Source organism: Equus caballus, chromosome 4 (assembly GCF_041296265.1).
Source record: "Equus caballus isolate H_3958 breed thoroughbred chromosome 4, TB-T2T, whole genome shotgun sequence".
Taxonomy (NCBI): Eukaryota; Metazoa; Chordata; class Mammalia; order Perissodactyla; family Equidae; genus Equus; species Equus caballus.
Genome location: NC_091687.1, coordinates 36,193,808 through 36,218,173, shown reverse-complemented (window position 1 = coordinate 36,218,173; position 24,366 = coordinate 36,193,808). Strand labels below are relative to the sequence as shown.

Below are 24,366 nucleotides of genomic sequence, written 5' to 3'. Positions count from 1 at the left end.
GGGATTCTGATTGGGATGACATTGAGTCTGTAGATTGCTTTAGGTGGAATGGACATTTTAACTATGTTTATTCTTCCAATCCATGTACATGGAATGTCTTTCCATCTCTTTATGTCGTCATCCATTCCTTTCAGAAAAGCCTTGTAGTTTTCGTCATACAGGTCTTTCACTTCCTTAAATTCACCCTGAGGTATTTTATTCTTTTTGTTGCGATTGTGAATGGTATTGTGTTCTTGAGTTCTTTTTCTGTTAGTTTGTTATTAGAGTATAGAAATGCTACTGATGTATGTAAATGGATTTCATACCCTGCAACTCTGCTGTTGTTGTCGATTACTTCTAACAGTTTTCCAATGGATTCTTTGGGGTTTTCTATATATAAGATCATGTCGTCTGCAAACAGCGAGAGTTTCACTTCTTCCCTCCCTATTTGGATTCCTTTTATTCCTTTTTTTTGCCTAATTGCTCCGGCGAAAATCTCCAGTACTATGTTAAATAAGAGTGGTGATCCAGGGGATCCTTGTCTCATTCCTGTTTTCAGGGGGATGGCGCTCAGTTTTTGCCCATTGAGCATGATGTTGGCTGTGGGTTTGTCATGTATGGCCTTTATTATGTTGAGGTAATGCCCTTCTATCCCCATTTTGTTCCGAGTTTTTGTCATAAATGTCTGTTGGATCTTGTCAAATGCTTTCTCTGCATCTACTGAGATGATCATGTGGTTTTTATTCCTCAGTTTGTTGATGTGGTGTATCATGTTGATTGATTTGTGGATGTTGAACCATCCCTGTGTCCCTGCTATGAATCCCACTTGATTATGATGTATGATCCTTTTGATGAATTGCTGAATTCTCGTGGCCAAAATTTTGTTTAGAATTTTTGCATCTACGTTCATCAGTGATATTGGCCTGTAGTTCTCCTTTTTCGTGCTATCTTTGTCAGGCTTTGGTATCAGTGTGATGCTGGCCTTGTAGAATGTGTTAGGAAGTCTTCCATCCTCCCTAATTTGTTGGAATAGCTTGAAAAAGATAGGTATTAAATCCTCTCTGAAAGTTTGGTAGAATTCCCCAGGAAAGCCATCTGATCCTGGGGTTTTATTCTTTGAGATCCTCTTGATTGCTGTTTCAATCTCTTTCCTTGTGATTGGTCTGTTCAAATTGTCTGCTTCTTCTTGAGTGAGCTGTGGGAGATTATAGGAGTCCAAGAATTTATCCATTTCCTCTAGGTTTCCATTTTGTTGGCATATAGTTTTTCATAGTATTCTCTTATAATCTGTTGTATTTCTGCAGAGTCTGTTGTTATTTCTCCTCTTTCATTTCTGATTTTGTTTATTTGGGCTTTCTCTCTGTTTTTCTTTGTAAGTCTGGCTAGGGGTTTGTCAATTTTATTTATCTTGTCAAAGAACCAGCTCTTTGTTTCATTGATCCTTTCTACTGCCTTTTTTGTTTCAATAGCATTTATTTCGGCTCTGATTTTTATTATTTCTCTCCTTCTGCTGACTTTAGGCTTTGTTTGTTCTTCTTTCTCTAGTTCAGTTAGGTGTAGTTTAAGATTGCTTATTTGGGATTTTTCTTGTTTGTTAAGATGTGTCTGTATTGCGATGACTTTTCCTCTCAATACAGCTTTTGCTGTATCCCATATGAGTTGCTATGGCATGTTACCATTTTCATTTGTCTTCAGGTATTTTTTGACTTCTTCTTTAATTTCTTCAGTGATCCATTGCTTGTTCAATAGCATATTGTTTAGTCTCCACATCCTTGTGCCTTTCTCAGCTGTTTTCTTGTAATTAATTTCTAGCTTTATAGCATTATGATCAGAGAAGATGCTTGTTATTATTTTAATTTTTTTAAATTTGTAGAGGCTTGCCTTATTTCCCAGCATATGGTCTGTCCTTGAGAATGTTCCATGCGCGCTTGAGAAGAATGTGTATTCTGCTGTTTTTGGATGAAGTGTTCTATATATGTCTATTAAGTCCAACTGTTTTAGTTTTTCGTTTAGCTCCACTGTTTCCTTGTTGATTTTCTATCTGGATGATCTGTCCATTGATGTGAGTGGGATGTTGAGGTCCCCTACTATTGTGTTATTTTTTATATCTTCTTTTAGGTTTGTTAATAGTTGCTTTATGAACTTTGGTGCTCCTGTGTTGGGTGTATAGATTTATAAGCGTTATTTCTTCTTGATGAAGTGTCCCTTTGATCATTATATACTGGCCCTTATGTTTCTCTTTACCTGCCTTATCTTGAAGTCTGTTTTGTCTGATATAAGTATTGCAACACCTGCTTTCTTTTTTTTGCTATTAGCTTGGAGTATTGTCTTCCACCCCTTGACTCTGAACCTGTGTTTGTCCTTGGAGCTGAGGTGTGTTTCCTGGAGGCAACAAATTGTTGCATCTTGTTCTTTAATCTATTTTGCCACTCTGTGTCTTTTTTTTTTTTTTTTAAAGACTTTATTTTTTCCTTTTTCTCCCCAAAGCCCCCCGGTACATAGTTGTGTATTCTTCGTTGTGGGTTCTTCTAGTTGTGGCATGTGGGATGCTGCCTCAGCGTGGTCTGATGAGCAGTGCCATGTCCGCGCCCAGGATTCGAACCAACGAAACACTGGGCCGCCTGCTGCAGAGTGCGCGAAGTTAACCACTCGGCCACGGGGCCAGCCCTGCCACTCTGTGTCTTTTTATTGGAGAGTTCAATCCGTTTACATGGAGGGTGATTATTGATGCATGAGGGCTTAACGCTGTCATTCTGTTGCTCATTTTCTTGTTTTCCTACGTTTCCTTTGTTTCTTGTTCTGTGTGTTTTAGCCTACCCATTGACTTCTGCATTTTCTTATGCTGGGTTTCTTAGATTTTTCCTTATTTATGTTTTGTGTCTCTGTTCTGTAAGTTTTTAGTTTAGTGGCTACCCTGAAGTTTGTATTCAGAATTTCGTGTGTAACATAGTCCATTTTCTGGGGGTCTCTTACTTCCTTAGCCTAGACTGATTCAGCCCCCTTTCCTCCTCCCCTCCTAAATTATTATTTTCATCTCTTATTCCAACTTGTGTTGTGAGTTTGTGGTTACAGTGATAAGATTGTCTTTGCTTTGGTGATTTCCTTCCCTTTATCCTATGGCTATAGTTGAATATTTGCTATCCTATTCTGATTCTATCTATTTGTCTCCCTACTCTGTACTTTGTGACCCCTTTCTCCCTTTTTTTTTGTTTTTTCAGGTATGAGAGCCTTCTTGAGGATTTCTCGTAGTGGCAGACTTGTGGCTACAAAGTCCCTTAGCTTTTGTTTGTCTGGAAAAGATTTAATTTCTCCCTCATATCTGAAGAATATTTTTGCTGGATAGAGTATTCTTGGCTGAAGAGTTTTATCCTTTAAAGTTTCGAATATGTCATTCCATTCTCTCCTAGCTTGTCAGGTGTCTGTAGAGAAATCCGCTGAAAGTCTGATAGGGGTTCCCTTGTAGGTTATTTTCTTCTGCCTTGCTGCCCTGAGTATTCTTTCTTCATCATTCATTTTTGCTGTTTTTACTACTATATGCCTTACAGTAGGTCTTTTTACATTGACAAATCTAGGAGATCTGAAAGCTTCCTCTACACACATTTCTCTCTCAATCCCTAGATTTGGGAAGTTGTCTTCTATAATTTCGTTAAGCACACTTTCTGCTCCATTTTCCTTTTCCACGCCCTCAGGAATTCCGATAATTCTTAAGTTGCGTTTTCTCATTGAGTCAGCTAATTCTTGGAGATTTTCTTCGGTTTTTTAAATTCTTAGTTCTCTTTCTTCCTCTGTCTGGAGCCATTCAGCCTGTCTATCTTTGATTATGCTAATTTCCTCCTCTAAAGTGTCCACATGGGCATTAAGCGAATCCGTATTTTATCTGATCCATTGTATTTTTCATCTCTAGTATTTCTGATTGATTCTTCTTTATAGTTTCAATCTCTTTAGTGAAGTAACTCCAGAACTCGTTAACTTGTTTCTCTATATTTCCCATTACCTCATTGAGTTTTTTGATGATAGGTACTCTGAATTCATTGTCACTTAGTTTACCTATTTCCAAGTTCTTGGGACATAATTCTGCATTTTTATTATTTTCCTTTTGGCCTGGAGCTTTTATAAATTGCTGGATGGTAGAGGAGCGGTTTTTGCGCATAATGCTATTATTCAATAGCAGTTACAGCCTCTTGCCACTAGATGGGTGTCGAGAGCTGCGTGTTCTGAGCCCTCCACCGTCAGCTGCATGGCAGTGCGCAGCGTGGGTTGGGGGAGGCGGGGCACTTTCTCTCTCCTGCAGACCTGGATTCCATTCAGTGCTCGCTCTCTGGTTTCCTGGGGCCCTGGCTTGATGGGGTCCCCCCACACGAAAGCTGTCCCCTGTTAGATGCTATCCGCTGCACGGGTTTGTGGGAGTCCTGAATGATCCCGCAGACACGTGGCCCTTCTCCTGCTCTTTCCCTCACCCACGGCAGCAATCCAAGTCTCTAGGGGAGGGAGTGAAGTTCTCTCTTACCCCGCTCCAGCTCCTCCAAGGGCGGCTCCAGCCTCTCCGCCCTCCATTGTTTGGCTGCTGTTGGTCTCTGATTTCTGTTATTAGGATTTATTCTTTTTGGCTGGAAAGCAGTTGATGCTTTTGGTTGTAGTTTGGAGGGGAGAGAGTCCTGGATGAGCTCACTCCGCCATGTCACCAATGTCACTCAGAATTCACTTTTTTTTTTAAGGAAGATTAGCCCTGAGCTAGCATCTGCCACCAATCCTCCTTTTTGCTGAGGAAGATTGGCCCTCAGCTGACATACGTGCCCATCTTCCTCTATTTTATATGTGGGATGCCTGCCACAGCATGGCTTAATGAGCAGTACTAGGTCCGCACCTGCGATCTGAACCAGTGAACCCCAGGCCCCCAAAGCAGAGAGTGTGAACTTAACTGCTATGCCACCAGGCCAGCCCCTAGTGTTTGCCATAAGGAAGAGGCACAGACTGGGCAAGGCTGGGAAGGAGGTGGGTATGGTTACAAAAGGGCAGAACAAGGGATCCTTGTGGTGATGCAACTGTTCTGTATCTTGACTGTGGTGCTGTATACACGAACCTACACTTGTGATAAAACTCAGTAGAACTAAAAACACACACTAATGAGTAAATGTATATCTGAATGAAACCAATGGATTGTATTGTCAATTTCATGGATGTGATATTGTACTACAATTTTGTAAGATGTTACCACTGGGGGAAACTGGGTAGGTAAAGGGTGCAGTGATCTCTCTGTATTATTTATTAAACCTGCATGTAAATCTGTAATTAACTCAAAATAAAAAGTTAAATTTTAAAAAGGGTGTAGGTAGAGAAATTCCCTAAAATGTGATAAGCATTTAGGGAAAAGTGCCGAATATGAATGAATACTAAGTGAGCAGAATAACCTGGTGCATATATATTTTTGTACTGCTTAAGTGTATCTTCAGAGTAAGTTCCTAGATGTGTGATTGCTGGATTAGAAAATAAAAGCATATGTAGGACTGTGTTAACTTTACATTAATTTAGGGAAAACAAGGTATTTCTCTCCATTTGCTTGAGACTACCTTTGTGTCTCTTAAGAATGGTTTACAGCTTTCCTCATTAAGGAATAAATTTAACAAGAAATATGCAAACTCTAAATATTTTATCATCTCTATTGCTTTTTAAATTGTTTTTCCCCCCTACTGATAGAGTCACTCATTGGTTTTTGTACATGTGACGGCTACTGATTTCTGTATGATAATTCTATATCGTGCTACTTTGCAAGACTATTTTTATTGTCTTAAGTATTATTATTTCTCTGTGTTTTTCAGGTTCATCACATCATCTGCAAAAATCCAATTCTCATGTCTCTAGAAGTTTCTTCTTTAAATGCGTTAGCTGTTACCTCCATTATAATGTTAAATAGTGGTAGAAACAATGGGTATTTTAGTATTTCCTCATAAATAAGATGCTGGCTTTAGAAAAAGACATACATACTCATGTAAAAGAACTATTATTCAGTTCTTTTTTTCTTGAATGTTTGTATCACACAAGTGTTGAATTTTGTCCAAGGCTTTCTGACATCTGTGGAGGTAACCTTTTCTATCTTAGATCTATTAATATGGTGTACTATATTAATGGATTTCCTAAGATTAAATCAACCTTACACTCTGGATTAAATCCACCTGGTCATGGTGTATCATTTCTTTATGTTTTGCTAGATTCTGTTTACTAATATATTATTTAGAACCTTTATATTGTGGGGGGTTGGAATTGGCCACCCCAAGATATGTCTCTTTGGCATGAGGATTATTTTGGTCTGGTTACTTTTAAAAACTGCAGACATGAGAGAAATTCTGAAAAGTAGAAGTTACCATTTGTAAGAGACATTTACATTTGTAAGGGAAATCTCCATCTGTAAAGATGTGTCCCTCTCTGCACCAGGAAGAAGGGGGATGACCTTATCTCTAAAAACTCCTTATCAATGTGGAAGGCAAAGACAAATCTGCATAATAACCTTACTCTTGTTTACTGTACTTTTCTGGTGATCTCCCATAACTGACTCCCCACACCCGGAACATCCTCCTTTGTAGCTGAAGATGATATTTAAGAGGAGAATCTCGCCATTTTGACAAGTTGCTCAGTTTTCCTGAGCCTCTCCCATGTATACATTATAAAGCTTTGTTTAATTTTCTCCTGTTACTCTGTCTCATGTGAATTTAATTTGTAGCCCAGCCAGAAGGACCTAGAGTGGGTAGAGGAAACGTCTTCCTCCTCAACAAGATCAATATCTGTAAAGTGATACTGGTCTATAATTTTCTTTCTATTTTTCATACTGTATTTCTCAAGTTATACTTATTCCCTATATTTTTGTTTATTTGTGCTTTCTTCTTTTGTGATTAAATTTGCTAGGTCTCTAATTTGTTAATTAAAAAAATAGGTTTTTTGATTTATTAATTAGATCTGTTTTTCTATTCTCTATCTCATTAATTTCTGGTTTTATCTTTATTATTTTCTTCCGTGTACTTTTTATTTCCTTTGTTGTTGTTTTTCTAGCTTCTGGGCTGGGAAACCATTTAGTTTCTTTCATTTTTAATGATAAAAGTATATAAAAATTATGAACTTTCCTCTGATTATTGCTTTAAATAAAGCTCACAAATTCTGCTATGCAGAGTTTTATTGTCAATTCATTAAAAATTCATAATTTCAGCTTATATTTCTTTCACCCAAGAGTTGTTTAATAGAAGGTTTATTTATTCCCAGGTGAAAGAGCCCCCTTGAACAGTAATTTCTACTATTCTTTTTGCATTGTGATCAGAGTACTGTCTGTAATACTTCTACTTTATGAATTTACTGTTTTCTTTATGATCATATACATTACATGATCATTTTTGTGCCTGTTTCATCTGCACTTAAGAAAGAAAAAGGTATACATCTGTTAACAAGTGTAAAGTTCCATACAGCCATTAGGTCTACCTTATTGACTTCGTTGTCTAGGTCTTTTATATCCTTACTTATTTTTTGTCCATTTGATTTGTCTTATACTGAGAATAGTATGTTGAAGTCTCCTATTGTCACTGGGTTTCTATCTTTATCTCCTTTTATCTCCTATTTAGGTGGATGCCATTATTTGATACATAATCCTAACAGTTATATCTTAATTGCAGCTTTCACCATTAAACCATATCCTTCTTTGTGATGTTTAATGTGTTTTGATTTAAATTCTATTAGTCTGATACCAGGTTTGTTATCTCTGCTTTCTTAGTGTTTTCATTTGCCTGATACATACTTTTGTCTATTCCTTTATTTTTAGCCATTCTGAATAACTTATAATTTCATTATAGTTATTATGTGTACGTTATATTTACTATATTTCATTCTCTACATGATATGTTTTCTTTGCCATTTTATTTTGTAAATTTATTTTGGTGTTCTCTCAACTGCAAGATTATTTTGTTGTTGTTATATTTGCCGTATTTCTTTTTCTACATGATGACAAGTTTTCTTTACTTTTTGTTTTAATTACGTGTTATTTAGGAAGGTTTTTAGTTTTGTTCTAGTTGTTACCTTTGTAAAACTAGAGAAGTATACTGCTAGTCTCATTCTCTTCCCCTTGTAAGTTATTTGATCTTTTTGCCTAGAAGCCCTGAATATGTTTTTTTTTATTGTTAATGTCTAATAATTTAGTAGACTATTCTTGGAGTTGCTTATTACAGGTTAATTTTTTCTGGTATTGGTTAGCCCTATCAATTTGTAGATTTAAGTCTTATTTCCAGACATTTTTCTTGGATTACAGATTTCAATACTAGTTCGGCTCCATTGTTTTATCTTCTTCAGTGATTCCACTGATACATAAATTCCATTTTCTTTGCTTGACTTCCAATTCAACCACTTACTAATTCCTTTTACTTTTTTCTTTATCTCATTTTCATTCTTTTGGTGTTTTCCTGCTGTTATACATTAAGTCTGCACTCAAATCTATTCTTCTTTATAATTTAATATTTACTTCTGATATAATTTTGTCATTTTCTTCCATTTCTTTTAGAGTTTAATCAACTGTCAGATCATTTCTTCCTGTTTCTGGAACACTTCTACTCTTAGTTTTTTATTTCTTTTTTTTTTGAGGAAGATTAGCCCTGAGCTAAAATCCGTACCCATCTTCCTCTGCTTTATATGTGGGATGCCTGCCACAGCATGGCTTGACAAGTGGTGTGTAGGTCTGCACCTGGGATCCAAACCGGTGAACCCCAGGCTGCCAAAGCAGAAGGTGTGAACTTAACTGTGGCACCATCTGGCTTGCTCTGATTTCTGATTTAAAATCTTTTATCATATTTCTAAATGCTTGTTTGAGGATATTTAATAAAATTATATGGCTATATTACAGTTTTTTCCTGCTACACTACTGTTTTTCTAGGGGAAGGTTTCATCAGCTGAACTGTTTTTCTCAATTGATGTGATTTTTTTAAATAGTAATTTTGTATGGATGGAGTGTTTGCTCCTCAGGATTTCTGTGGAGAGGGCTAACTGATTTTGGTTATTTATGAAATTTTTAATTCAAGGGCACCCTCTTGTATCAGTATTTCAAAATATGGTTTCCTTATTGTATGGCTTTTGGGGGGAAAGGACACTGCAGGTGGAAAGGATGTATGTCCTTCAATTTTTAAAATATTTTATTTTACACAATTCTAACTATATGTTATAGCCCTTTTGTCATTGGGTTTCAACTGGTGAAGTTTTTGGCTAACATTTACTCTTTTTATGATCATTTTATTAGGTATTTGGTATGGAAATTCTGTAAGTAATATTTAATCTGTTATTTAACCTTAAAATCTTAAAGCCAATGCTTTAAAAAAAATGTATATTTCAGACACCATGTCTTCTCAGACAAGGGAAACAACAGAAAGAATAAACAAATGGGACTTCATCAGACTAAAGAGCTTCTTCAAGGCAAAGGAAAACAGGATTGAAACAAAAAAACAACCCACTAACTGGGAAAAAATATTTGCAAGTCATACATCTGACAAAGGCTTAATATCCATAATATATAAAGAACTCACACAACTCAACAACAAAAAATCAAACAACCCAATCAAAAAATGGGCAGGGGACATGAAAGGACATTTCTCCAAAGAAGATATACAGATGGCCAATAGGCACATGAAAGGATGTTCATCACCACTGATCATCAGGGAAATGCAAATCAAAACTACACTAAGATATCACCTTACACCTGTTAGAATGGCAAAAATAACCAAAACAAAAAGTAACAAATGTTGGAGAGGTTGTGGAGAAAAAGGAACCCTTATACACTGCTGGTGGGAATGCAGACTGGTGCAGCCACTATGGAAAACAGTATGGAGATTCCTCAAAAAATTAAAAATAGAAATACCATATGATCCAGCCATCCCACTACTGGGTATCTATCCAAAGAGCTTGAAATCAGCAATTCCAAAAGTCCCATGCACCCCTATGTTCATTGCAGCATTATTTACAATAGCCAAGATGTGGAAGCAACCTAAGTGCCCATCAACTGATGAGTGGATAAAGAAGATATGGTATATATATACAAAGGAATACTACTCAGCCATAAAAAAGGATAAAATCGTCCCATTCACAACAACATGGATGGACCTTGAGGGTATTATGTTAAGTGAAATAAGCCAGATAGAGAAAGACAATCTCTGTATGACTCCACTCATAGGTGGAAGTTAAACATGTAGACAAAGAGAACAGATTAGTGGTTACCAAGGGATATGGGGGTGGGGGGTGCACATAAAGGGTGAAGTGGTACACCTACAACACAACTGACAAACAGTAATGTACAACTGAAATTTCACAAGGTTGTAAACTATCATAATCTCAATAAAAAAGTTAAAAAAATATATAGACTTTATTTTTTAGAGTAATTTTAGATTCACAGCAAAACTGCGCATTAAAATACAGAGATTTTCCATATATCCCTTATCCCCACACATGCATAGCCTCCCCATTATCAACATCCCCTACCAGAGTGGTACATTTGTTACAACTGATGAACCTACACTGACACATCATTATAACCCAGAGTCCATAGTTTATATTAGGGTTCACTCTTGGTGTTGCACATTCTATGAGTTGGAAAAATTTATAATAACACATATCTACCATTTTAGTATCATACAGAGTAGTTTCAATGCCCTAAAAATTCTGTATGCTCCACCTATTCATCCCTCCCTCCTCTTCTATATTTGTTTTTACAGTGTAAAAATATTCATTATTAATCTTCTCCTCTTGCTATTAAAATGCCCATAAGTAGAAGTTAGATTAAAAATCCTAAATAAATGTGTCTTTTACATGAAGAGTCATCACAAATAAATCCACTGATAGTATGGATAAGTTTTTTAAATATACATATTCTAAATTATGATGATGAATCCAGTTTATACTCTTCCATTTACATTAGTGGCACTAAGATACCCTAATATGTTATCTTCATTATCCACATCATCAAGAAAGATTAATTTGTAGTCAATACACACTACTTACTAAACTAGTAAGATAGACTAAAGCCCTCTGAGAACAACCATCTTAAAAGAAGCAGAAAATTCAGCTTAACACAATTTCCTTCTGGTTAATTGAATTTTTACTTTATACTACCCATACCTTGTTCCTCACATTTTATAACACTCGTTCATTATATATACTTATTCTATCAACAAATATTTAATAGCTGTCTATTATGTGTCAGACTCTAGTAATATGCTGGTGAAAAATACAGATAAGATTCCTTACCCTTATGAAGCTTACATTTTAGTGAGGCGTTATAGACAAGAATCATAATATAACGTATGGCAGTATGATAGAGTGCCTGGGATGGGGTGGATATGGAGATGGGAGTGGTTACTTAAGGTATGGCAGACAATAAAATCTTTTTTGAAGATATGATATTTGAAAAGAGCCCTGACAAAGAGATTACCATACAAACACCTTAAGAAAGAAGTTTTAGGGGCCAGCCCACTGGCGTAGCAGTTAAGTTTGTGTGCTCCACTTTGGCAGCCTGGGGTTCGTGGGTTTGGATCCTGGGCATGGACCTACACACCACTCATAAGCCAAGCTGTGGCGGCGTCCCATATACAAAATAGAGGAAGAGTGGCACAGATGTTAGCTCAGAGCCAATCTTCCTCACCAAAAAGAAAAGAAGTTTTAGGAGAAAAGCAGGTGCAAAGATAGTTGAGGCAGGAACCAGCTTGAAGGATCAGCTAGGAGGTCAGTTTGCTGGGGTGTCGAGAACAAGCAAAAGAATGGTATAAAATGAGGCAGAAGATGGCAAGGACAAGATCATGTAGGAGGCCATGATAAGCAGTTTGGATTTTATTTTGATTGTCATTGAGAACTACTGGAGAATTTTAGGTGACAGTATAATATTTTTTGATTTATGTTTTCAAAGATCACTGATTACTGTATGGTGAATAGACTGTGAGGGGGCAAGAATGAGAGACGAAAGAGCAATGAAAAAGCTGAGGCAGTAGTCCGTGCAAGAGGCTTGCTCCAGGTGGCTTAAACTAGGGTTGTAGTAATGAAGAAGATGAGTCAATGTAGATAGCATGTTTTGTATGGGGAGCTGACAGGACTTGCTAATAAATTGACTTGCGTGTTTTTTTTAAGAGGAAAGAGCAGAATCTAGGATAATGCCTATGGTGGTGCCCTTTACTACAATGGAGAAGAAAGGGGAGAAATTGGAGGCATAGGGGAATGCAGGTTCCCCTGAGGTAAGGAATTGTCTGTCTTTTCCAAAATAGCCCTCACACACATAAGCAGATGTAGAGCTGGGAAGAAGGAGATATAAAAGATGTGAGCACCATATCATACCAGCACCACTTGTCCAAACCAAAGTGCTGGAGTCACAGCTCTAGCCTATGCTGAGGGTAGGAAAGAAAAGAACTTTGAACCAACTAAGCTACTGACATATAAAAATGAATACGTTGAGTTTTAGAAACTGAAATATGATAATTGAAAGTGGCCTGAAAAGTTATGGAATTAGACCAAGATGTTCAGGAAGATGCAACCCATGGAAACAGGGGTTGATAGAGCACAGCGAACAGGTAACAGGAAAAAATAAAACTCTTTCAGGGGCTGGCCCTGTGGCCGAGTGGTTGAGTTCGTGCGCTCCGCTTTGGCGGCCCAGGGTTTTGCCAGTTTGGATCCTGGGCGCGGACATGGCACCACTGCCAGGCCACGGTGAGGCGGTGTCCCACATGCCACACCTAGAAGGACCCACAACTAAAAAATATACAACTATTTACTGGGAGGATTTGGGGGAGAAAAAGCGGAAGGAAAAGAAAAAAAGACTGGCAACAGTTGTTAGCTCAGGTGCCAATCTTTAAAAAAATAAAAAAATAAAAAAAAAAAACCCAAAAAACTCTTTCATGTTTATTCTCCAAGTTTTTCAGAACACTCAATAAATGAAGTTCCAAAAGTGACTCAAGAATGAGGAAGTGGTCAGTTGTACCAAAAAGCTGCTGAGACATTTAATGGCATGAAGACAGAGAGCTGACTTCAGCAATGTGGCAGTGGTTGATCACCTTGATAAAAGTCATTTTAGTAAGTGGTAGAAACACAAAAGCCAAATCACAGTGAGTAAAATAGAGTACAGGAAGTGAGGAAATAATGGTAAAAATTACAGACAATCCTTTGAGAAGGTTAGCCACAGATATATGATACAAAAAAAGAAAACAAGAGCAGGCCATTTTTAATCATAATGGCAGCTTAATTCCTAGCATGCTTTATAGAAATGTCACTTTTATTCTTCAGCAATCTTCTGCAACCGAAGTATAGATAGTGCAGGAAAAAGTAATTTTCAAATAGATTTTTTTCTTACCTTCACTGATTAAATTTAATGTGTCTTGTTTTCCATCTCCTTCATGTGACTGACTTGGATCCAGTGAAGTCTGAGAAAGGCTAACTTCAGCTGATAACTGGTCAAGACTTTGATAACTTTTTCTGTAAAACAAGAGTAAAAGACTACTTGAATTTCTTCTCACAAAAAAGAACTTTAAGAGATATTCTTTAATGGTTTTCTTCAATTTATTGAATTTCTTGTTACTATTTCCCCAATTTTTCCCCTAAACTTCGTCTTTATCATGGCTGCAATATGATCTCCATATCTTACACTTTTCCCTCCACCCTCCTTGGAGGTCTGTCTGTTTAATCCACTAAAAAAGGAAAAGAAAAACAATTTATCAAACACTTAAATCCTTATGCCAATTTTTTTATTATCCAGATAGTTAGGAAATGGGGACTTCTGGTTATTACCAATTGTTAAGACCTTACTCTTAATGCAGAAACAAAACTGACAAAACTTAATAATGACCTAGTGCCTCCTAACCACTTCAGAATTCTTCAATGCCTTGATATTTTTACAGATGTATTACATAACAATAACAAATTTTTATTACAAATTCTTGAATTCAGAAGTATTAAAAAATGTTGGGTAATAAAATACCTATTTGTGTTAATACATCATCAAGCTAATTAACCTCCTTCCCTCATCTATGTACTATTGTGAGTCCATTTTCTATTAAACAAATTAATGAGAAATGAATTATAATTGAGGAAAAATTCAGTTATAAATGGAAAGTTAATGAAGGTTTATTATTAAACTTTCCTCATATTTGTTTTGTTAGGATAAAACCAACTCAAGAGATATATGCAGCTTTGGTGGTAATGACATTTCAGATAAGAAAACACAATTCATTATTATTTCCAAATATAAATGATCTAAAAAAGGGAATGCTTTTCAGGCTCAACATCTATTTCCCAAGGTAGCCAAAACCTATCTAATTTCCTAGAAATGTCATATATTCTACAATAATGTTACAGGAAAGCATATATAAGTTATCTTTCTATAGCTATCCTCTATTCATACACACAAGAGTAGACTGACTTACAAATTTATCAAAGATATGTATATTAAGTGTAAGGGGGATATACACAACAGGTGTCTATTTTTTTCCTCTAAGAAATGAAGGGAAGAATGAGGTGATGGGAAAACTTTACGCGCTTACAATGCAAGCAGCACTCTCACTTTGTAACATGACTTTTCAAATGTCGAGAGTATAAAAGTTCTTAATTATATTTTTAAGTAGCAGGAAATGCTGCAGGAAATCATAGCAGCATTCTTGCTAGGCTTTAAGACCAAGGAAAAATAAATTCCAAATGGGTGACTGAGGGGATATGTGATCTGCTGATTCTCATAATCATTATACCAGATTGCTTGTGCTTTGGACTCTCAGGCCGGAGGGGAATATGTTATCGGGCATGAAGGCAAGGGGCTTAGGAACGCTGGGCCCTTGCAGGAACAGAACGCTGCCTGCATACCTTGCTGATTGCCCTTAAGATACTCCCCAAGGGAATGACCTGGGATGGGCTGGTGTGCTTCAGGGGATGAAGAATAGAACCTTTGGACTCTGGCCTGCGTGTCCCTGCAGGCATGAGTTTCTGCTATTGTAATTCCTTGTGATTCTTTACCCGCAAATAAATATGTGGCGATCCAAGGGACCTCATCTCAGTCCTTGAGGCTGATGGTCCCCTGTCCCATTGAATAACATAGATTGTGTCCTGTCTATTAATTCCGTCCGCCCTTCAGCTGGCTGCCTAGCTGGTCTCAGCAGAAAGGAAATTCTACTATTGTAGGAAACTTCTGATAATTATAATAGATAACAGGTATATGAGCTATACAACATGTAATAAAAAAAATACCCAATATTTATGTCGCATTTACCAAATACTAGGCATTGTTCTACATATTATATAAATATTAACTTATTTAGTCCTCACAACTACCCTAAGAGGTGGGAATTGTTACTGCCCCCACTTTAGAGCAGAGGAAACTGGAACACAAAGAAATCAGATTTGAACCTGGTAGCATGGCTCTCATTTTGTCTTCTTAATTACTATGCTATCTTCTCTCCAGGATAAGAAGAAAAGATTTGGCTTCCTATTTTATTAAAAATCTTTCTTAAAGAACAGCCTTGTTTGCTGAGATAGACCATGTAAATTATACTGTATTTCCATTAAAATTTTATTTCTTTAGCTATAGAGGAAAGCAAGAACACAAGAATTTAATAAAGGAAGTTATAAATAAGTTTCTTCTCCAAATTATTTTTCTGTGCCTATTTTTTAAACTGTCTTAAGATAAGTTTCTGACACTGAGTTTTTGTCATAGGAAACTTGTTAATTAATATTCAGTTTTAAAAATTATATATAGAAATATTTACAAACAACAAAATACCCAGAAGAAAACAGACATAGAATTCATTTGAGTATTTTAGGTAAGGACTGAGAGCTTGACAGCTTACATTTACAGTAATCTCAAGGTGTGACACCCACTTGAGGGAGTGAGCCTGTACAAGCAGCCTCTGATAACAGTAACACTAAATAAGCTTTCTGCATGACCTACTGAAGTTCCTTTTAGAATATCACACTTCCAAATCCAAAGTGATTTTGGGATCTTTCTACCCTTTGTCACATTTAGTGAGCAATTCTCGAGTTTATAGGCTTTACTTAACCAAATGCCAATGAATATAGAAATAGAATTTGGTAGACAATGATGTTCTGCAGCAATAATAAAAATTCCAAGTCAAAATTAAGCACCTTATTCATAAGAGAATAACAGATGTACCATACAGTATCTTCTCTACATGAAACTGATTACAGACCCACCATCTGGGAGGAATCTAGTTGAGCTGCTTTCAGTAATGAAAAAGAATGGGTTTGGTTTCCACATTCTTACCTGATTTCCAATGCCACTGGCAGCTCTATCTGATAAACATGTTGTCATGGAGTAAATTATCTGTCTACGGGAGTTCTGTCTTTAAAAGGTCACTACTAAGTCCTGTCTTAGAATTCTAGACTCACTAACATCACACTGTAAAATTTAAATGTGACCCACAAGACACATCAAACCAATTAACAGTCTATTACTATTTCTCAGAGTAGAATTTTTCAAGTAGTAATAGTTTACTTAATTAAAATAAGAATCCAAGATAGTAAGAGTCATGCCTTATGACTATATAAAAATTTAGTTTAATCTATGCCTTTACATTGTTAAATATAATTTAAATTAAACTTGTAGGAATCACGTCATGAACATTTGGGACATAAAATCCACTGCATTTAATATCTATTTAAACATTTTTAAATCACTCAAATACAAACTTCTATACACAGAATTGGGTACTAAATAAAGGCAAATTAAAAGGAAACTGAGCAATAGAACTGAATTCAACTTAGTAAATTTTTCTACAATCTTAATACTTTATATCAATGATTAAAAGTAATGATATGGATAATCCGCATCATTTATTTGCCCAACAGATATATTGGGTCAATAATAATTTGATATAATAATAATTGTATTGAGGTCAATAATAATTTACATTATCTGGTAGTCATTGGGCAACAGACAGTGTGATGCACAGAAAGAGAATTATCCACACGCAGAAAATAAAAAATACATGCACACTGTATAGATAGAGGCACAAGAATGTGCATCGAAACAAATAAATTATTCTTTTTATTCTGGGTTTGATTTTCATAGAAACATGTTTAAAGAATAAAATTAGCAATTGCTATAGCATAATACCTATTTACTCTTAATCTATTAAAATTAATGGAAGAATGCAAGGGAGCCTGAAAGGGAAAATATATATATGAGTCAGGTCAATGCAAAACTTACAAAATGTAAAAGATTTGTGCAGCCTCAGTGCTTATAGAATCCTCCTCCAAAGATACTGGAAACACACAAATAAAACGGGAATGAGAACCTTTAATACATCTGAAGTGATATCTACTCATCAGAAGTCATTAAGAAAAATTAGCCTAAATAGTAGATCATGAAGGACTTACGTAAAAGCTCCTAATTCTCAATAATGTTGTGAATGATAGCCAAATTGGGAGGCAATGATAAATTTAGAAGACTAAAAAAGCTTAAGTAGAAAATATAAATATGATGACAATGAACCTAATCTTTTGGGATGGGAATGTAGGTTGGCAATAATCTAACAAGATTAGATACCAGGGGCCAGCCCGGTGGTGCAGCTGTTAAGTTTGCACATTCCACTTTGGCAGCCCGGGGTTTGCCTGTTCAGATCCCAGGTGTAGACCTATACACTGCTTGTCAAGCCATGCCGTGGTTGGCGTCCCACATATAAAGTAGAGGAAGATGGGCACAGACATTAGCTCAGGGCTAATCTTCCTCAAAAAAAATAAAAAATAAAAAGATAACAAGCTGATGTGATGTAGATTTGCATATAAAGAAACATATTAAAACAGATTTTATTGGAAACAAAAAAGAAGTCAGTTGCTCTATATGCGTCTTAAGGGAATAGGCTTTATATACTTATTTATTGTTGTTTTTACAGTAAGCGTGTAATGCTTTAAAAATTTTTAACATGATATTCCTATGTTTGAAATAAAGGAAAAGATGAAATCCAGCATAACTAATCTTGCCAGGTCTAAATAATCAAGAAATAAACTGGAAATTATATTTAGAAACTTTTATAAACAGTAGAGTAAATGGAAACAAACTTAAGATCTTCTATTGTGAAAGGGATCCTTCCATGAGTAGGTGACAACATAGCCAAGTTATCCAATGGCTCATCTGAAGAAATGTCAACAAGTCCATGAATTCAGACAACACACTCTTTCTTCTCAAAGCTAACTGGGTGAATAAAGTTACAGAACTCTTAGAGAAATAACTATAGACATCCCATATTTTTGCAGGAAGGCGTAATTATAATATAATGACTCAATATAAGGTCAGTTTCTTTCTCAAATTCTCAAGAGAGCTAACGTTCCTTATTAAAGAAGTTTTGGCTACCTCCTCCATAATTTTTAGGTTCTCAATAAATGTCTGTTGAACTTATTCAAAGATATGGTCAAATTAAGAGGAATTAGTGATCAGGTTAGTTCAAGAACTATGGCTTATATTATAAATTTGAGGACAGCAAAAACTGGATCCTGATGAAAAGCTATGATTTGTTTCAAATGTGATTTATAGAGTACTACTCTGTTCTGAAAATCCAAAATCTCCATTTTTACATGAAAAAGTTGGGATTATTTATTCAGACCAGTTGGGGATTTGATGGTCATTTAATTTTACAAAAGGTTTTACAAACTCTAAAAAAGTAGAGCTTGGGACGCTGGGTGAGTGTATATTCTCCAAAGATGAAAGATACAAGATTATATGAGAGTATAAACAAAATGATTACATAGATATATATCTACATTATATAGATAAGTAAATAAATATTTACCAGGAAGCTATTAAGTGCCAGGCAACTTATTACCTCATTTTGACCCTTATAATTCTGTTTCAGCAGGCATTACCTCCAGTATTACATGTGCAGAAACAAAAGGTAAGAAGAGAAGCTGTTGCTTAGTGTTACACAGCAAGTAAGTAGAGATTACTATTAAATCCTGACCTTAAACTCTAGGTCCAGTGATCTCAGTACTGCACCCTAGCTGCATACTTTTTGTTCAGATGAACAAGCATTTTCACTGCTTTCTTTTCTGAGATTACAGTTCCTTTTATTGCTGCTATACTTTGTCAAAACTAGTCACATTAGTCCATGCAAAGGTCAACTAGTAATAAATCTTCCACTCAGACTCACTGGTTCCTTAATAGGTAGCTCTATTGGCAGGCAGGGGCACATACATGTCTTTTGGTTAAAATATTTCGCCTCCCACTATTAAAGTGACAATGTACATATTGTAATAAAAAGACATAGTTATTAGTCTTTAAACTTGTCAGTGTTGGGGCCTCAGGCAGGCCACCCGGAAAGATCCCAGAATAACACATGGATTATTTTGAATTAAACTTATTTGAGAAGCAAAAAGGGCATTCTGACCCTCTTATCTCTGATCACCCTGAAAGCAGGAAATAAGACATTCTCCCTGCATCCTTATCACCAGAGCTACGGGATTCAGGGCTTAGATGCCGGCATAAACAAACCTTGCTAATTTACTACCTCAAGCCTAAACCCTGCTTCTTCAATTCCTCACTATGTACCTCAAATCTAAGTTTCTTTATCCTATCATTCCCTACAAATTTAGTTTCTTTGTGTAAAAGATATATAAACTGCCTGCTTCGTTCATTCTCTGAGCATCATTTCTTTATGATCTCTAATATGTATGTATTAAGCTGAGTTTTTCTCCTGTTAATCTAATCTTGTGTCAGTTTTATCATCAGTCCAGCCATAAAAAGACAAGAAGGGAAGAAAGGGGATTTTCCCCTACCCCAATATCAGGATTTAGTATTATAATATTTTTGCAGTTAAAAAACCAAGAGTATCTCATATGATATATATAGACAAGATAAGTATACCAAATATTGCTATAAATTCAGTTTTTCAATCACAAATTAGAAATACAAATAAACTAATATCCTTCCATTAATTAAATATGCCACAGAAAGATAAAATTATATACCAGCATAACAAGATATATTCTAGTTATTCCTAACTATCATAAGGGTATAAAAGGGAACTAGATTCCAATCCATGAAAGACTCAGTCAGCACCTTGAATCATACTGAGCAGCATCGTTTAGTAGATGTTGAAGAGAGTTCTACTGATTTATTCTGTAAATAATCTGCTGTTTCCCTGCTCATCTCTAGCAATGAATGAAACAAACAAACAAATAGCATTAAAACCCCTAGCAATTTCTTTAACAACAAAAGGTCAAATTTATTTTGAGTTCTACCTTTGATAAAAGAAAACAATCATAAATAAAGCGGGTAGAAATTATGTCTGTGCTAAAACATTCATTGTAGAAATGTCTGGCACCCAAGGAAGTACAGAAAGAACTGCGTAGCTTTACCACTGAAATTTCAAAACAAGGGCTCTAAAAGAAGAGCAAAGAAAGAAAGAAAAAGAGAGAGAGAGAATGAGGGAGGAGAGAAGGAAGGGAAGAAGAGAGAGAAACAGGGAGAAGGGAGGAAAGGGAGAGACAGAAGAGAGAAAACAGAGGGGATGGAGGGAGAGCAGGGAAAATAATCAGAAAATTAGCAGAAGACAGATAGGAAAATAAAGATACTGAAAAAACTATCAAGATGGGGAAGTGGCTAAAAGCCAAAAGAAGGTACTACAATTTACAAGTTGCAAAATGAAGATTATCTACAGGAAGACAGGCTAAGATTTTGCAGCTCTCTCAACACTGGGAAACTATGACTAAGTGAAATAGTCTTCCAACACTGGCACAAAGAAATAGGAAAAGGAACTTGTGGCCCATAGGCAGAATGATTATATCTTCCACAGCCTCCAAAATTCAGATTTATCAAAAATGAACCAAACCTTCAGATCCACCAAGAACAAGTAAATATCTCCCTATCCTTTTGTGAGATGGAATTTTGTTTTCTAACTAGCACAAAAATTAATCCTAAGGCAAATGCAAACACCAAAGCTAGAATTAAAAAATAGATAGCTCATTAAATACCAGCTCATAGACTTAATGAAGGACTGGCTGAAGATTAGCAGGAGAAGTAGCTAGCTGATACAATATTGCATAAGAATTTCTCAGATATTTTACTTCCCCAGGGTGCCTTGGCTTCAAAACATTAACACATCCACTGCCTTAATCTAACCTTACCAAGCCAAAGTAGTCTTAAATCCTACTTTTGCTGTAAACTAATAATGAATTCAGAAAAAAGAATAACTGAGAACCCAAAGTGGATAGCCATATGTTTTGGCACAACTAAACTTGTAATTAGTTGGAAAAAAAAGTATTACACTTACTCATACCACTGTTTATTGTGTTTTCGGTAAAGCAACGTATCCAAGGCAACAGCATTGACATCCAGAGCTCCTGGGGAAGGCCACTGGTTGGTGAGGTGGGCAGTTAACTCTTGTCTTGATCTTAAATCATTATTCTTTAGCACAGTCCTGTGAATATTAAGATGGTGAGTGCTTTTGACTTCACTGTTCTGTAATGGCAGAGGAACCTAATGCTATCAATTTAGGCCCCCAAAATTCATCTTTTTAAAATGGTATGTTAACAGATTATGAACAGAACTACAGGAAGGCTAGTTAGGGCTGTGACTCTTTTGTCTCCTGCAATATGGATTTTTCATTCTTTCTCTGCTGGCTACAACAAATTACTACTTGTGAAATTCTGATTGCCTATCTTTTCCAGAGGTATCACTAAAGGACTCAGGCTGAATTTTACATCTTAACTAAAAAACAATAGTGATATCCTAAAGTTATAGTTTATCAGATACTAGCTAAAACATGAAAGAAAGTAAAGATTCCATGTGTATGATTTTCTAGCTTCAATACAATTCACAATGTATTAATTTAACTCAGTAAACAAAAAACAATTAAAATGAATAAAAAATAAAAGGAAATGCAGAAAAATATAAAATAAAAAATCCATGAGGTTCCCATAATTGTTTTTGATAGCAGTGACTACTAATAAATCTTCATGAAAATAATTAAATCAATGACAATTGCATTGAACAATATAATCCACTGGAAATATTTCAACTACAGAATGAAGCCATTATAACAACTCATGGTTTACTTTCATTTTTTTAGAACTGTTACTCGTTAATAATAACTTGCCAAAGAACTAGCTTTTTGACAAAATTTCAACTTCACAAACCCACTGATCACTGTCACAAGACTAATTCAACATTTAAACTGGTGGTTAAAGATAATTTGAAAGCATAATTCCGTTTGCAAAGGTCTTATTCCACCTCTAAAGGGCCTTAAAATACCACCTAGGCACCTACATCCTCAAACAGGAGTCCATGACTTTAGTGTACCAAGGTTCTGAGCCATCAACTCAGAAGCAGGAAGTAATATGTGCCTGCCACTAGCTTTCAGAGACGACAGTCCTGTTGTGAGTGGCAGAGAGTCAAGGGTGTGCTAGCAAGACAATGCTACACTAGAGAAAATCAGCCTGCATAACACCTCTGTTTGTTAACCATGATTCTAATGGAATAAACCCATTCATATGTCTCTGACAGGCTACATATGAATATTTCAGATTTTACAGGATACCTGTGTGCATTTAAAAAATATTTGCTCTGCTATGTCCATAAAGAAATATTATCTGATGTAAACATTAGATTCTCTCTCAGAATGGAATACTAAAAGTGAAATAGCAGAAGTCAATGACAATGTATCCCATTAAGGTATTCTTTTAGGCTAGGTCCAACAATTTCATTTCAATGGAAAATGAAAAATTTTTAAAGGACTTTTAAGGTACTTGAATGTTGGTTTTTATGAAAACAGTCAAGAGTGATTAGAAAAATTTTAAGATTGACAGAAAAATCATGTAAAGCAGAAATGGGGAATACTGGCCAGAGAATCTACTATAATAAACTACCATTATTTCCAGTTCTTACTAGATTTTTCTCTTTCACATATTCCCTCTCTCTAGAGTCTCTAGTGAATGTCACTGGAAAACTCAACTCCAGTATCATAACTGGCTTACAGGAAATATTCAGAGCAGGATGCAACAAAGGTAGATGTGCATCTGTGAGGAAATGACATTGGTAGAACTCAGTTAATGATAAGTAACTGAAAACCCTTCAATTTAGAATATATTCTTTCTGGAAAGTGAAAAGTTTTATACCACATAAAATAGAAAAAAAAAAATGAAGTTTCACAAAAGTTTTACACACTATTCGTCCATGGAGAATCTTTGTATTAAGATATTGTCATTAGATCTTTGTCTTAGAAGTCTTAATGTTATTGTCTCCTATGGGAAGCTGGTCCTCTAAAACAGGAGATAAGAGATTTCAGGGTATTGAATAGGCAGTTTTCATCCATGCCACATCTGTTTCTCCACCTTTTGTGGGGAATGTGGAGACAGTAAATCCTGGCACTTGCCCCTCTATGAAAACAAGACGTTCCTGAAGGATCCTTGAGAAAGGCCCTTTCTTTCACCACTCCAGTACACTAGGGAACAGGCAAGTGAATTAAGTTAAATTGAAAACCCCATCCCTGAATTCTGAATCTTGACAAGTCTATTTAGAGCAATAAACAGACAAAGCAGTTTATTCATTCTAGCACTAGGGTTCTGACCAAAATGTACCAGCAAAGGACATTCCTGAAGTTCCTACTTCCCAACTCTCTGAAGTAGTTCAGCCTACCTCTTTCCAGGCCTACTTTTCCAGTCTTTCTGTACATTCCATGAGTTGTTGATATCAACCTAATGAATTCCATCTGTGCCTAAGAGCTGGCTGTGGTTGCTTGCAATCAAAGAATCCTATTACTTACCTTAGAACAAGCAAAATATACCTAGTTAACTTTAAGACCTACTCAAAGGTAATCAATTGATGTTAATATGAAGAATGGGGATATTTTTCTCATTTGGCCAAGCTTAAAAATAGGTTCATCTTCGGGGCTGGCCCCGTGGCCGAGTGGTTAAGTTCGTGCGCTCCGCTGCAGGCGGCCCAGTGTTTCGTTGGTTCGAATCCTGGGCGCGGACATGACACTGCTCATCAAACCACGCTGAGGCAGCGTCCCACATGCCACAACTAGAAGGACCCACAACAAAGAATATACAACTATGTACCAGGGGGCTTTGGGGAGAAAAAGGAAAAAATAAAATCTTTAAAAAAAAAAAAAAAAAAAAATAGGTTCATCTTAAATTAGTAATAATTACTGTTATTTCATAGTGCAAAATCATTGGCAATTAAATTTAAAAATGTGATAATGGCATTTAACTTTAATTAAAACTCTAACCAATGCTAACATTACTGAGCTAATGTAAAAATTGAATGATTCTAGATGAGGTAGATCCTACTTGTAACTTAAACGTATTATACAAGTCAATTTAACATTCTCTCATTAAGGTAATAATGCTACAGAAAGATACACTAAAGGAAAATTGTTTAATTTAATAAGAAAGTAGCAA

General features: G+C 35.9%; 2 protein-coding genes across 44 annotated transcripts in view; one reads left to right on the top strand and one right to left on the bottom strand.

Annotated features, from left to right (window-relative positions):
* RUNDC3B (RUN domain containing 3B) overlaps positions 1-24,366 on the bottom strand; it is a 150,926-nt gene that overhangs the window by 10,801 nt on the left and 115,759 nt on the right. For 17 of the 29 annotated variants that reach the window (XM_070265604.1, XM_070265607.1, XM_070265609.1 and 14 more), the window contains 2 exons: positions 21,237-21,383; positions 13,322-13,443 (listed from right to left, as the gene is read on the bottom strand). In XM_070265604.1, coding sequence (XP_070121705.1) covers positions 13,322-13,443; positions 21,237-21,383 — 269 coding nt within the window. Of the gene's footprint in view, positions 1-13,321; positions 13,444-17,179; positions 17,235-21,236; positions 21,384-24,366 lie in introns of all 29 variants that reach the window. The other 12 variants (XM_023639114.2, XM_070265602.1, XM_023639115.2 and 9 more) reach the window with 3 other exon arrangements.
* SLC25A40 (solute carrier family 25 member 40) overlaps positions 1-24,366 on the top strand; it is a 130,474-nt gene that overhangs the window by 67,010 nt on the left and 39,098 nt on the right. For 4 of the 15 annotated variants that reach the window (XR_002807390.2, XR_011438141.1, XR_011438151.1 and 1 more), the window contains one exon: positions 5,796-6,144. The gene's annotated coding sequence lies outside the window, so the exon portion shown is untranslated. Of the gene's footprint in view, positions 1-5,795; positions 6,145-9,331; positions 10,347-12,108; positions 12,213-12,885; positions 13,045-18,821; positions 18,861-24,366 lie in introns of those variants that run through there. The other 11 variants (XR_011438138.1, XR_011438152.1, XR_011438146.1 and 8 more) reach the window with 6 other exon arrangements.